A 14,145-nucleotide genomic window follows, 5' to 3' on the forward strand; every position below is an offset into this window, starting at 1 on the left:
TTTTCTTATCAACAATCAGAGCTAAGCCACTGAAATAAAAAAGAATTCTTCTTCCTAATAGGCCTCTATGCTTTTCTAATAGCAAAGTAAACAATTACTATGGTAATGAACTACGGATGCTTTAGATGTCCACATGTATTTAGGAAAGCATAAAGGCTACTCTCAAAAGGTTAATGAAAAAATAACTTTACCTTGTATCAGCAGACCAAGTACTGATCCATAAATATTCCCTGAATTTAGAGGTAGCACCTCTGCCAAAGTTAATCAAAAAAGGGGGTTAATTATTCCCTGAATTTGGAAGCAAACCAACAATGCATCAAAAAAAAAAGAATCAGCATCAGTAGCAAACATGCGGTTCAGCATCAGCATTTGTTAGAGTGATCAATCGAAGAGGTAACCTGAACCGCACTCCAGAAGAACTTCCTTCACGGGATCACGCCAGCACCAGCCCCAGGAAGCTAAAGCTCTAACTCGGCAGGAACGGACCTATCCTCCGTCACCTCACACAGGTAAAATAATGCTGGCAGAGCACAATGTGCTTCAAGGGTCTCTAAAATAGGAACAGCAACGGACACGAAACTACACATCTTGCGGAGAATCGCAATCGAACAATAAGGAACATAAAAATTAAAAACATATACGCAACGCACAGACACTATCCACAGCATAAAAACAGGAGTAAGTATTTGAATAAGCAGACATAAAACAAGTATACACATTATATGGACAACCAGAATCAAACCTTGACAGCAGCAGCAAGGACAACACGGGCAAAGTTCAAGCCCATCAAATCCTCAGACACCAAGACCTGCAGAAATATAAACCAAAAGTTTATAAGCCACAGACAATGCATTAATATGAAGTGCTTAGAATATTCAAACAGCAGAAGGGCCAAACTTTATATCCTTTAAACATGCCCATTTAGTTCAGACAGTCCAAGATTAAGAAGTAAACGGGCAGCTTTTTATCCTTTAAGCTGCAGATCAAGCAACCAAATTGCTTCTAATATTATCTATATTATGCTCTCTAAGACTATAGGGGCCCAGAACTGAGAATATGCAGCGATGTAATGAATCACATACAACTGCAACTAAGCTATCTTTTTCGTTCTGCAGCTTTCCATTAATACCAACTAAGTAGCAAGTCTTATTACTTGGATACGTAAGCTATTCTGCAAAATCACTTCAATCATGCATTAAAGATTTGTAGGCTAAATTATTTTTTCTTAAAAACTACCACTTGATGTAGCAACCGAAACTCCACCAAAAGATAGAATCTAGCACTGAAATTATTAGCCTGTCTCAACCACGCTGCTAGAGTAAATCAAAACGAAGCAACTACACTCTGTACTGAAAACATACGCGGGGATCGTAAAACACACATACATCATGAAAAGGCAACCTGAAGCAAGCCTTGACAGCAGCGAGCACAACACGAGAAATGTTCAAGCCTGTAAAATCCCCAGACACCAAGACTTGCAGAAATATGAACACAAAATTATAAGCCACAGACAACACTGAAAGCACGCAAGCTCTCGCAGGAAAATATTGCAACCAAGGAAACCGTGGCTCTCGTAGGAAAATATTGCAGCCAAGGAAATCGTGGCAGATCCACATAGAAAAGAGGCAAAGGCACACACCTTTCTTCGGAGGGCGGACAGAGGCAGCAAGAAATCTCCCGAGGAAGCAGCTACCGGAGGGACAGAAAAACTTATAAGAAAACAACAAGAACCGAGAAGGAATCACCAGGCAGGCATTTCATCAAACATGCAAGGTGCAAAGGAGGAAAACCATACAGCAGACGAGAGAGAAAATGCAGACCAACAAGACTGTGCAGGCAGAGCCAAACCACACCACCTATTTCCTTGAAGAAAGAAACTACTCGTAAATTGACACATGTTCTGGCTTCTTACCATCATTTCTTCCTTCCTTTCTTCTCTACATGTAGTGTCCCTTCACCATATTATAGCTGCACTTGCGCGCAGATGAGCACACAGCTGCATAATGGAAGATATAGCTTTCTATAATGTGTGGTCAGCTACAAAAAGGAAAAACACAAATGGTTTGATTATTCTGCTCTTTGAATTTGTTGCAGGGGAGTATACAATTTTACCAGGGGTTGCAGGCTAAAATCAATTGCTCAAAAGGTTGAATAAATTAACAAACGAATATTTACATTTTGGGAAACCAGATTGCAAAATCACAAATGGTAAAGCCAAATAATGTCAAGTTTGACCAAACTCTGGGTGACTATCTAATGATGCCCAACATACTACTGTTTCAAGACATCTCGGTGACATCTCCAGGGAGGAGATGAGGGAGCACCAAGTCCTCGCAATTAATCTGCAACAATCATAAAGAGTTACTAGCATGGAAGGGCACGGCGGCACGCCGCGCCGACTGTGTAATACTATGGTAGTAATAATTTTAAGGCCACACTTGAATTAACCTTGAGGATCAAGTAAATGAGGGCATAGAGAAAGACCGTGAACACTGACACTACAACATACAACAGTAGACTTGCTACTTTTGACAATATGCATGGTACACAATGTTCTAACTCTATGCACGAACTCTATTTTAGCCACTCTTGAATCTGCTCCATCGGATGATATGTCTACAATCTTGGTGTCACCTACATAAAGACAACATGCTTTCTTTGGCTCCCACTCCATTGCCGAGGAAGATGCGATATCGGCAATCCTGGCAGGCTTGTCTTTCTGGCGAGAACCTTATCAAGGAGTGATCTATTGGTGGTACAGACTTTGCAATAATGCTCTTCTTCAGCTTGATCTAGGCAACGATGTTAGGCGAGAAGTGGGTGGATGGTGTTGGTGTGCGATGTACATTGTCAGACAAAAAGGCACATCATCTTAACATTTAGCAGGCACAAAGAGCTTCTAGACAACTTGCAAATTGTGAGTTTGTTTGGATTTGAGCAAAACTGGCGTTACCAAATAAATTTAGCACACCCATCAAATCTGGTTGCTGTAAGTTTGTGTTTAGTTGAAGGCCAAAGTTTTGGCTGCCCACCAGCTCCCCCTCAGTTAAAGTGCACTTTTTGGCCAATTCATGGGCGAGTCCAGGGCAGCCAATTCCGTCACCAAATAATGGTCTCAATGGTTATAAAGGATATGTGCTTGTTAAGCAGTGGTAAAGCAGTAGCGGTAATAAACCGACTTCATTACATAGCTCATGGAATTGCATTATATAAGCACTCAATATGGAAGTAGTTACAACGGTTCTGCTGATTGACATGTGCTCTTGAATGCTAACAATCCTGTAGCAGCGTGGGTAATACGCCAATTAGTGAATAGTTTGTCCAATTAATAAATTTTGTATGAGTGTGCATTTGAGATTGCAATACTTGACTATCATCCTGACAAACAATATAACAATGGTATCTTCAAAATAGGCTCTATGAAGGGCGACTGCTCTCCCCAAGGTGATGATGGCATGATTACAACTTTAAGCAATAATGTAGTATTACTGAGTATGGAATTGTGTGGTGCTTCTGAACTACTGATGCTCACACTGTAAACTGCATCTTGCATCAGTTAAGTGATTGTGTGTTCATGATTCTTGGTTTTCTTTTGATGGAATAATGTCTGTTAGAGCAATGGCTACTCCGACAATGTATCGGGACATGGAAAGCAGTATTATTTCAGTACATTAGAAGCAAGCCAAGCAGCAGTTGAGAAGTAGAAATATGTGTGGTAGGATAAAAATAAAGGGTCCAAACAATAAAGCATATGCCAAGGTTCAGGAAAGCGGAAAGCGTAATTGGTGCAGTGGCCTTCCGCCTAGAGCTTATGCATTGAGTGCATGCTTAAGCGGTGCTAAAGCTGTTATTGACTTAGTCAACTTCAGGACCAAAAACTAGCGAAAATCAGGATTTCATGCCAAAGAACAAGTATTATTTGGACAGAAACCTAGCGAAAATCAGGAATTTCAGGCCAAATTTCATGTCGGGGAGACAACGGAATGGCCGGGAATTGCTTGCAGCAGGGATGGGCTAGACGCGGAGGAGCAGTTCTGCCGCCGTCAGCTTTGATGGTGATGTCAATTGAAATTAGGAGATGTATCAATGATGGTTTTATAGCCCGATTGGGCGCGCTAATCCCCGTGCTAAACCCCGCGCTCGTGCCAAAAGTTACCACGTCCCGGTAATTTCTCGCGGGCCCAAAAGTTACCGCACGTAACGCTTCGGGATTGCTTTTCAACGCTCACGCGTGCCTAATCAAGATTTTTTTTAAAGCGTAATGATTAAGCGCGCCTAGCGCTTAATTAGCCGCTTTGGCCCTAATCGATGCGGTACCCCTCCGCTTCACGCTTCATCGCGCTTAAGCGACCGCTTTTTTCCGCTTTCCCGAACCTTGGCATATGCAGCATTGGGCAAGTACCTGATAGAGGATATTATTTCCTATATGCACCTCTAGCATGCTAAAGGGATGTGAATCATATGCAAACAGAGAGGAAATCATCAGCACATGGAGTCGTCGATGTTTGTACAATGAGAAACTCCATTCTGTACGGGTGATCTATTATTTTATTTGTCCTTTGTGTGTTAGCGAACGATGAACATTTCGACCCTTCCTTCAATTGTTTTATGAAATGATCTATGCATTTGGCTGGCACACAACCTTCTATCAAGTTTCCCTGAAATGCAAATCGAACCTAAATATTTATTTTGCACAGGAGGTAATTAAGTTCACTGTTAGTGAATTCAACAGCAAGAGAAGAAATGTATAAACCTTGATAATGGGGCGCACATATTTTCTCATATATTGGTTCTCTGACAATGTGCTAAATATTTTGAAAGGCAGCTGCGATAGTGTAGCATTCTCGTTTTGTAAAACTACTTTTCTGACTGGTGTGCCTTGGGAAAAGCTGAAAAACGGCTTGAACCTGCATTTTGTGCCATCCTATGGTGTCAAAACTATTTATTCTCAGTCCCTTGTGATGACTTTCAGACTAATTGTTTGTATAGCTTACAAATATGGAATAAATAACAGGCACTGAACTGTGGTTGCATGAGGATAGAAATATTTTTTTTTACAAAGGATGCCATTTTAGTAGTACTAAACAGAGAAGGCAGCCTGTAATGTGGAGGCATGGCGCCATGGCGGTCATGGATAGCAATATGTCTGTCTGAGGAACATCATTTTTGTCACCACCTGATTAAATGTCATCCTCAAGGTTTGTGCATAGTCTGGATCATTTTCCATTATGTCAAAGAACCGGCCAGGGTTCAAAAACAAAGCTGCCCCATGTAACTTTTGCATCATTTGATCATCCCAACGTTTCCTAAAAATCTGCATTAACTTCTGCAGCAATGGTGGCTTTCTTGAGAAGCTTTCATTGAGTTTATTCTTGCACATTTCCATGGCTGCTGTAAGCTGGGGCATTGCTGGATTCTCATCGCCATCAACTAGCCTCAACACAATTAGGACAGGGTGTGATGCTCTTATGCAATCTTCCACAACATTCCAGAATGTCATTGACATCACAACCTCATACACATGCTTCCCTGTTTCAGTTTTTGCTAACTTGTTCTTTGTCCAGAAGTCACTAACAAATAGTTTCCTCAAAGCTTCTTTATTTTTGTGCATGCTTTGCAGGGTGTAGAAAGTGGTGGCAAACCTAGTAGCTGCTGGCCTCACCAACTCATTCCCACCTGTGTATTCTCTCATCTTGTCAAGAAGCTTCAAATGCCTATAAACAAAGGTTGTGACACGCTTTGCTTTCACAATCCAATCCTTAAATCTATCTATCTTTGCAATGTCCTCAAGCATCAGGTCCAAACAATGTGCAGCACAAGGGGTCCAATATAGCTTAGGATACTTCTCCATTAACAACCTTCCTGCAGCCTTGTAATTGGAACCATTGTCCGTGCAGATTTGAACAACATTATCCACACCTATCTCCTCCATTTTCTGCCCAAGTAAGCCTGCCAAGTAAGCAGCATCATGTGTCTCACTAGATGCATTAACAGAACCCAAGAAGAATGTCCCTTCCGGGCTATTGACAAGAAAGTTGACCAAGTGTCTTTGCTTCCTATCCGACCATGCATCCGACATAAGTGTGCATCCATAGGTTTTCCAAGCAAGTTCATGCTTCTTCCTCATGTCGGATAAATCATTGACAGCTTCTTTGATGTACTTGTCACTTGCCTCGTGATAGCTAGGTGGTTTCAGTCCATGTCCATACTGCCCAATTGCTTCAACCATCTCCTCAAAGCTCCTTGAGTTCACCACATTGAATGCAATGGCATTGTCATACAAGAACTTGCAAATGTACTTGACAGCCACATTCCTCTCTGCATCACTCTTACCAGATCTATACAAGCTCAATTGCTTAGCACCCGGGGCATGCCTCAGCCGCACTAGTTCTTCCGGAGACTTCAACAACAATGGAGCAATTTTTAGTTGCTTGGTTGGCGCTGGCTTGAAGAATGCAGCTGCAGCCCTTTTCTTGGAGGCTGTCCCAGAACTTGCTACAGGAGGAGGAGGACCAGTACATGATGCTTGGCTTGCTTGCTGTCCCACTGCCACAACTTCTTGCACTTCATCATCTTGATCACCACCTTCTTGCTCTTCACTTTCATCTATCCCGAGTGGCATCTTTCGCCGCTTCTTATCCATCCATTCTTGCATCTCCTTCATGATTGCAGTGGTGGTTTTCTCGCATACAAGCACATCTCCAAAGCCTCCTAAGAGATGCTGCTTCAGCCTCTTGATACCAGAAGACACAATCTTCCCGCAAAGGAGACACTCGACAATTTGTTTGTCCTCGGTTGGCCAGTACGCGTATTTCCAACCTGGATCCTTTGACTTGGCTCTCCTCTTTGGATCCTTCTTTGGATCATACGGCTCAACAGTATCAGCCATCTCAGGCTGTCAAATGATCAACACAGCAAGAAATAAAATCAACACAGAGCAATACAGAGTCACAGTATAGAGTTGCAGAGCACACAGAAGAGGGGCACAGGCACACCACACAGGCACACCACACAGGCACAGAGAGGGAGGAGCAGCAGAGCTGCAGAAGGGGCGGCTGGAGAGGGAGGAGAAGAGCAGGAGCTGTAGAGGGGGCGGCGGGAGAGGAACGCGGAAAGGGAGGCGGAGGGGAGAAGCAGAGAAGGAGGGCAGGAGGCTTACCGGAGGTGGAGCGGAGCGCCCTTGGTGGTGGCGGCGACCTTGGTGGTGGCGGCGACCTTGGTGGTGCTGGCTCGATGTGCTTCTGCTCCCGCGCGATGTCCTTCCGCTCCCGCTCGATTGACTTCAGGTGCGCTCGATTCCCTCTCTCTCCCGCTCGATTCCCTCTCCCTCCCGCTCGATTCCCTCTCCTTCCCGCTAAATTTTCTTTTCCCCTTCCCACGTACGCGCCAACTGCCCTGGGCGCGCGACTTAACAGCCCGCGACGACGCCCAGGCGAGCGTGGCGACGACTTTTTTCCCTGGGCGCGCGCCTAACTCAGATCCTCTGGGCGTCCTTCCCAGTCGTCTTCTCCAGACCGCCCCGACGACTAGACGCCGTTTAGGCGACGACTGGGCGACGACTTCTGAACAAAGCATGGCGGTCATGGATAGCAATATGTCTGTCTGAGGAAAAACAATAAACTGTTCTAATGATTTACATGGTTTGTATAGAGAAAAAGGTAGTATACTGCAACAGTCTTTTATTTGTTTGGAAGTACGGATAAGTATATTCAGTGTTCCAATCTTGGAGGAAGTACCTCACGCTCAACAATGATGAAGTCTGGCTTGTATAATATCTGCTTTGTTTCCTGATCCCTATATTGCCAGATGCATCCAACACACAAATATTGTCATCCTATTTAGTAACAGTGAATTACAGTATTAGAGTATGTGATAGGAGAATATTCAAGGTAAACCTAAAATTTAATTTCTAATTTTCAAATATTTTTTTCACTGTTTGGAGGAAACCTACTTCACCTGGATAAGAGAAATTGCCAAACTATTTCGAGTATGGGAAACTGAAATGACAACTAATAGAGTGCTGAATGCTCCATATCATCCATAATTATTGCAAGGTAATTTACATAACTTGAAAGAAATTAAGAGAACATATGCTGGCATTTTGTTGTACGAAATGAACTACATGGTTTCTTATGCACTAAACGACGCGAGAAGAACAGGACAATACTTTGGAAAACAATGGATGCAGTTGATCTAGATTAGAACATGTGGCGCCATACAAATCAGTCAATTGGAAAACAAAGCATGTTGTTCTGTTATTTCTAATCATCTGATCCTTGTAACAAAAGCCAAAAACAATGCAGAAACCTGCATTTTCATAATTTTTTCAGTAGCAAAGCTAATTATGCATCCATACACTTTGATTACATGTGCAGAAACCTGCATTAATCCTTGTAAAAATTTTGATCGCCGTTGGCACACCCAATAAATGTGAAGTGGGCACAACTTGATTTTGTGTCACTCAAGTAAGATGCAATAAATTAAGATTTGAATGGTTCTGATGTCCGGACACGATGCAATGGAAGTGAAAAGTCAACATGTTAAGTACTAGATGGATATTGCCTGCCACAAAATATAGCATAAATAAACATCATGGAACAATTCACTAAAGTTACTCATTAATGTCACATAAATGGGAGGAGAAAAACAGTGTGCATATGCGTATGTCTATAATCTCTTTTTAAAGGCCAGAGGCCACCTAGAGACTATTAATAATAGGTTTGATGTTCTAGTTATAGTATGATTCCTTCATACCACCATAATATATATTATGGCTTTGAAAGCAAATATGGTGAAGGTTGTTTCCTTTTTAGTAGTGAATCAACTCCTAAACATGGCCATTTTCGTCAATTTGGAACTACAGAAGAGTAAAACTGAAAGCTATAGTGTATGTTTTAAGATGAGACGTATTAGAAATATGTTGTCCTTGGACTTCCCATACAAATAGGACCATCAATGACGTAAATCTGTAGATACGGTTTGGATGTCTACTCCTACCCCAGTGAACGATGACCAGAGCTCTGTAGGTAGAATATGTTGATTTAACTTAAACTCATAATATGACCCATCAAAAACTTTGTATGTTTGCACCTTGAATTTTGTTTAGCATCCTACAAATTAAACACATGTTTTAAGTTGCATGGATGAACATAAAATCAGAATAATGCATTACCATTGTTGTAAATGAAATTGGAAATGGGAAGAAAGAATGATCACAACACTATCATCCTTAAATTATATATGTAAAGTAGTACATGAATAATATTTTGAAATCTACGTTACATATAGTTGTGGAGTGGGTGAGCAACTGAAACAGACTGGAAGCTTCTTTGAAAGGCTACACTCGGATGCCAATCAACTATTGAAAAGTCATGCTTTTGACTAATAATAAAGTAATAATTGTAATCGGATAATAGGATTTGGGTTTATTAATCAGTAAGCAAGGCTAGTAATTTTTTTTAAATATAATTATTTTCCGGGACAACTACACGTCGAGCCAGTATCCAAGGTCTAGGTTGTAGCGATTAAGATCAGATTCCTAAACATCCTTGCTGACCTGATCAGTGAGGCCACAAGCAATGCTCACCTGAATCTAATATATTCTAGCGCAAGTGGCAGGCACTCGGCACCGATTAAGCCGCACCACACGGCACATGTAAATAGGGGAAAAGGCTGTATTTTTGTAGAGCATACATGGCTGATCCCAGGGAATACTGTTTACTGAAACAAGTAGTGACGACCAAGACGTGCACGCGGCAATACATGACATACTCTTAAATGGCAGGGAACAATATGCTAATCCTGGTCATTAGCTATGGAGCAGCGTGCTAACCTTGGAAATTAGCAGGAGGGCATGCCAGAGATGGTAAGCTGCCCTTTCCGAGAAGATGAGGACACGGCAGGGATGTGCAGCTTCCGCTGAAGAGGCAAGCTAGCTAGATCGATGTGCATGGCCATACCTTAATATCCACAAACTTCACCCACCGAAAAGATTACTTCTATCTCAACAAAAGTCTGTACATGGAGAGAGAGAGATGGGGATAAGCGTATGCACCATAACGAGCAGAAGCAGCTCCCAGTACGGTGTTAGGGGCCTTGTCATTGTATAACAAAAAAAATTTTTGGTACTGATTGTATTTTGAAATGGATTTATTTTGTATTGAAAACCTAAAAACAAAAACTAACAACGATTCTAATGGTGAAATTAGGTAAGATGCAGATCACATACCTACCCTTTTATGTACATCATGCTCATCGATATGAAGCGCTCAAGTTTGTCAGAGTTATGACTAAACTCATATCATAAAGCAGCAAAAATGAACATTCTGTACTACCGAGCTGCATGTGTTAGCCTTTTCTGTCTCTTGATAAGCCCTTCCATCAAAGATATATACGTTGAACTGTCAACAGACATTCCCTTTTGCAACATCTCATCCAAAATGGCCTTAGCTTCTTTCAATTGCCCACCGGTGCATAGCTCATTTAGGCGTTTCGTGTAGGCCTCCAGAATACTATCTTGTGGATTTCCACCAGTTTCTTCCTCGGTTTTACTCTGGAGATCCTTCCCCGACTCTGTTTCATCCAGAGAAGGAGGCTTCAAGAGGGGAGAAGAAAAGCTTTGAGACAATTTTCCACTATCAGCTAACTTATCCAGCATATTCTGTGCTTCTTCTGGTCTCCCTGCCTCCGATAGTGCAGATAACACTACATTGTAAGTAAATGCATCGGGCTGCAATTCCCGGACCTCCATATCAGAAAAAAATTGCAACGCAGAATCAACATCCCCATCTTTGCACATAGCTTGAATTAGTGTGTTATATGTGATAACATCAACCTTCTTCCCTTTCTCTACCCATGACTCAAAGAGCTTCAATGCTTTGTCAAGCTTTCCCTGCTGACAGAGTCCATTCATCAAAGTGTTGCAGGTAACAACATCCGGTTTAAAGGAATTTTCCACCATCTTGTTGTGGAATTGGAAGGCATTCTCCAAGTCCCCTTCCTTGCAATAGGCATGGATGATGATATTATACGTGGTGTCATCTGGCACCAACCCCTTCTCCATGAGCTCGTTCAGCTTGTCAATCGCCTCTTTCAACCTCCCCATTCTGCAAAGCCCCTTGATCAATGTGTTGTAAGTTGAAATGCTTGGCGTCAACTTCCTCTCAATCATCGCATCCCAGAGATGCAGAGCAGGCTCAGGATTATACTCCTTGAAGTAGGCTGCCATCACTGTACCGTAGCTGACTTCATCAGGCACAAAACCCCTTTGCGCTGGAGACTGCAACAACGCTTGAGCTTCATCATAACGCTTCTCCTTGCATAGGTTGTACAACACAGTATTAAGTGTGAAGGTGTCCAATTTGAGTCCCCTCCCTACCATCTCATCCATTAGTGCGTATGCTTTGGCAGCATTGCCAGCCTTGCAGTACGCATCAATCAACGTATTGTATGTGATCACATCTGGCGCTAAACCCTCTTCTGCCATCTTCTTCAGACACCCCAGTGCCTCCTCCAGTTCCCCATCCTTGCAAAGGCCCTTAATAACAATGTTATGCGTGACCAAAGTCGCCTTCACCCCTTTCTCCTGCATTTCCTCGAGCAGCTTTAGTGCATCACACGAGCGCCGCCACTTGAAGCACGCATCGGCGAGTGTATTGTAGGTGACTACGTCAGGGAACAAAGTTCCGAGCCGCTCCATCTCATGCTTAAGCTTAAACGCGTCGTCCACCTTCCCCGCCTGGCATAGCCCAGCGGCAAGCACATTGTACGTCCACAGGTCCGGCTCAAAGCCGTTGGCTGTCATAGCCTCCACGACCTTGGTGGCCTGCTTGATCCAGCCGAGCCTCGCGTAAGCCGACACGAGGGTATTGTAAGTCGACTGCGTAGGCGCAATCCCGTCTTTCTTCATCCTGGCCAGGAGCGCCCTGGCCTCGCCGAGCATGCCCTTCCGGCAGTGCGCGTGGAGGAGCGTGTTGTAGGTGACGGCGTCGGGGGAGAGGCCGAAGCCCTGCATGGTGGAGAGCGTGGCGAGGGCGTCGGCGAGCGTGCCCTTGGAGCAGTGGGTGTGCAGGAGGAGGTTGAAGGTGTAGTGGTTGGGGTGGAGGCGGAGCGCGATGAGGGAGCGGAAGGCGTCGAGGGAGGCCTGCGGCGAGGTGGCGGGGCTGCGCGCGAGCGCGGAGAGGACGGCGTTTGCTGCCTGGAGGGAGGGGCGGACGTGGCCGCGGCGGCGGATGGAGTGGAGGAGCTGGGCGGCGAGGTGGGGGAGGCGGAGGCGGGAGTAGGCGGAGAGCGCGGCGTCGGCGAGCGAAGTCGAGGGGAGGTTGCCGTTGCCGAGGAGGTGGCGGTGGAGGTGGCGGAGCGGGTCGAGCGGGAGGAAGGAGAGGAGCAGCGGGAAGAGGTGGCGGTAGGGGAGGACGGGGAGGAGCGGGAGGAGGGAAGGGAGGCAGGAGGGCGGCGAGACGAGGCTGCGGTAGGCGAGGAGCGGATCCGGCGAGGCGAGCCCCGGGTTGGCGGCGGCGAGGGAGAGCACGCGCGGGTGGTGGGAGGCGGTGAGGCGCGGGAGGTAGGCGGCTAGTAGGGTGGGCATGGGCGGCGGCGAGGGTAGGCGGGACGCCGATACGAGCGCATCCGCGACGGACGCGACGAGCGCGGAGTCCGGTTCGGACGCGGCCGCCGGCGAGGCGGAGGAGAACGGCGGGTTGTCCATGCGGAGGAGGGGAGGCGGCGGACGGCGGTCCGGTGACGGCGCTGCAAAGGGGAAAGGACGAGGGGAATTTTATTTTTTGCCCCTATTTACTTGGGTACTATACGATTTGCCCTCGTTTACATTAGTCTCACTTTTTTGCCCCTCTTTACTTTATCAATTGATGATTTGCCCTTCTAAATTCTTTTCTTTTATTTTGAGGATTTGGAACATAACTCCAAGACAGAACTGCCCCTGCACGAGGAATAGAATCAGATCGGGGAAGAACCTCTATACGAGCTCGCTGTAGCATCTCTCCGCGAGCTCAACTGCTGCAGGCGCCGCCGCACCTCTCCACCACGTCCTGGGGAACGTGACCCCGCTCAACGTCGCTGCCCACCTCGTCATCGTCATCGCACGAAGAGGTCGAGAACCCGCAGTGCCGGCGCGCCGACGCAGAGCTCGGACCGAGCGCAGCCGACGAAAGAGTCTCCCAGGATGGTCCCCGTGAGCTCCCGTCCGGGAGACGGAGCACCGTCACGCAGCCCCGGCATCGTCGCAGCCCACGCCCTCCCATCCGCAGTAGGAGTCCACGCCAGACCAGACGGCGCGTCCCCGCCGGCGGCGAAATTCCCCGCGAAGGCCCGCAGCGCGAGGAGGTTGTCGAGGTGGCACACCGCCGTCGCCCCCCTTGGGGAAGAGAACCGCGGACTACATTGCCAAGAAGAGGAGTAGCGGCGGCCGGTGGCATGTGCCAGCAATTCCCCATGGAATTAGCTCGAGTGGATTGACCTCACCTAGGCCACACAGATACGGGGGCATTTTTGGTCTTTAGACGTGGGCCTGGCATGTCAGGGGCAAATCATAGATTGACAAAGTAAAACGGGGCAAAAAAGAGAGGCTAATGTAAATGAGGGCAAATCATATACTTCCCAAGTAAATAGGGGCAAAAAGTAAAATTCCCCGAAGGACGAGAGGGAAACAGAGGAATGGCGTGGGCTGCCCTGCGGGCTGCGGCCCAACTGTGGAGGAGTGGCAGTTGGGGATTTCGGCCAGGGCCCAGGCCGCGTCCCTCAAAAAACCCATCCGCACAACGATTTGAATCATGTTCGGAGACAATGTCGGAAAAAAAAAACTAAAAATCTGTATATAAAAAAAGCCTCTTCCCAGACCGTGTTTCTCAAACAGCGTTCGGATGCATGTATTTTAATAGAATAAACCACCCTATGTGGAAAAAATAGGTGAGAGAAAGTGTGGGAAAAGAGATTGCTATGTGGGGACTAGGGGCTACATGCATGCATGTGGACGCTGTTTTTGTCCGGCGTCCCCGATAGAGACTCTATACGCCGGACACAAAATGAGACGCTGTTTAGCTTTAAGGGACGAGACTGGACAGTTTCTTTCTCCATTTCTTGTTCGCGGTCCCCCAATCCTATATGCCCACTAGGTCGGCACGTGCCGCG

General features: G+C 45.7%; 2 protein-coding genes across 2 annotated transcripts; both read right to left on the reverse strand.

Moving 5' to 3' along the window:
- Positions 1 to 1,263: 1,263 nt before the first annotated feature.
- LOC124671459 (pentatricopeptide repeat-containing protein At2g16880-like) lies at positions 1,264 to 12,706 on the reverse strand. Its single transcript, XM_047207827.1, has 4 exons — positions 10,229 to 12,706; positions 9,833 to 10,014; positions 2,176 to 2,342; positions 1,264 to 2,037 (listed from the first exon to the last, which is right to left on the reverse strand). The coding sequence occupies exon 1, from the start codon at positions 12,704 to 12,706 to the stop codon at positions 10,331 to 10,333; it is 2,376 nt and encodes a 791-aa protein (XP_047063783.1). The 3' UTR covers positions 1,264 to 2,037; positions 2,176 to 2,342; positions 9,833 to 10,014; positions 10,229 to 10,330.
- LOC124671458 lies at positions 5,129 to 7,191 on the reverse strand. The gene is made up of 2 exons (XM_047207826.1): positions 7,160 to 7,191; positions 5,129 to 6,895 (listed from the first exon to the last, which is right to left on the reverse strand). The coding sequence occupies exon 2, from the start codon at positions 6,887 to 6,889 to the stop codon at positions 5,129 to 5,131; it is 1,761 nt and encodes a 586-aa protein (XP_047063782.1). The 5' UTR covers positions 6,890 to 6,895; positions 7,160 to 7,191.
- Positions 12,707 to 14,145: the final 1,439 nt, after the last annotated feature.

The sequence above is a fragment of the Lolium rigidum genome, chromosome 7 (genome assembly GCF_022539505.1).
Source record: "Lolium rigidum isolate FL_2022 chromosome 7, APGP_CSIRO_Lrig_0.1, whole genome shotgun sequence".
Lineage (NCBI taxonomy): Eukaryota > Viridiplantae > Streptophyta > Magnoliopsida > Poales > Poaceae > Lolium > Lolium rigidum.

What these genes read in the sequence shown, in the direction of transcription:
- LOC124671459 (XM_047207827.1), bottom strand. Translation starts at nt 12,706, where the DNA reads ATGGACAACCCGCCGTTCTCCTCCGCCTCGCCGGCGGCCGCGTCCGAA.
- LOC124671458 (XM_047207826.1), bottom strand. Translation starts at nt 6,889, where the DNA reads ATGGCTGATACTGTTGAGCCGTATGATCCAAAGAAGGATCCAAAGAGG.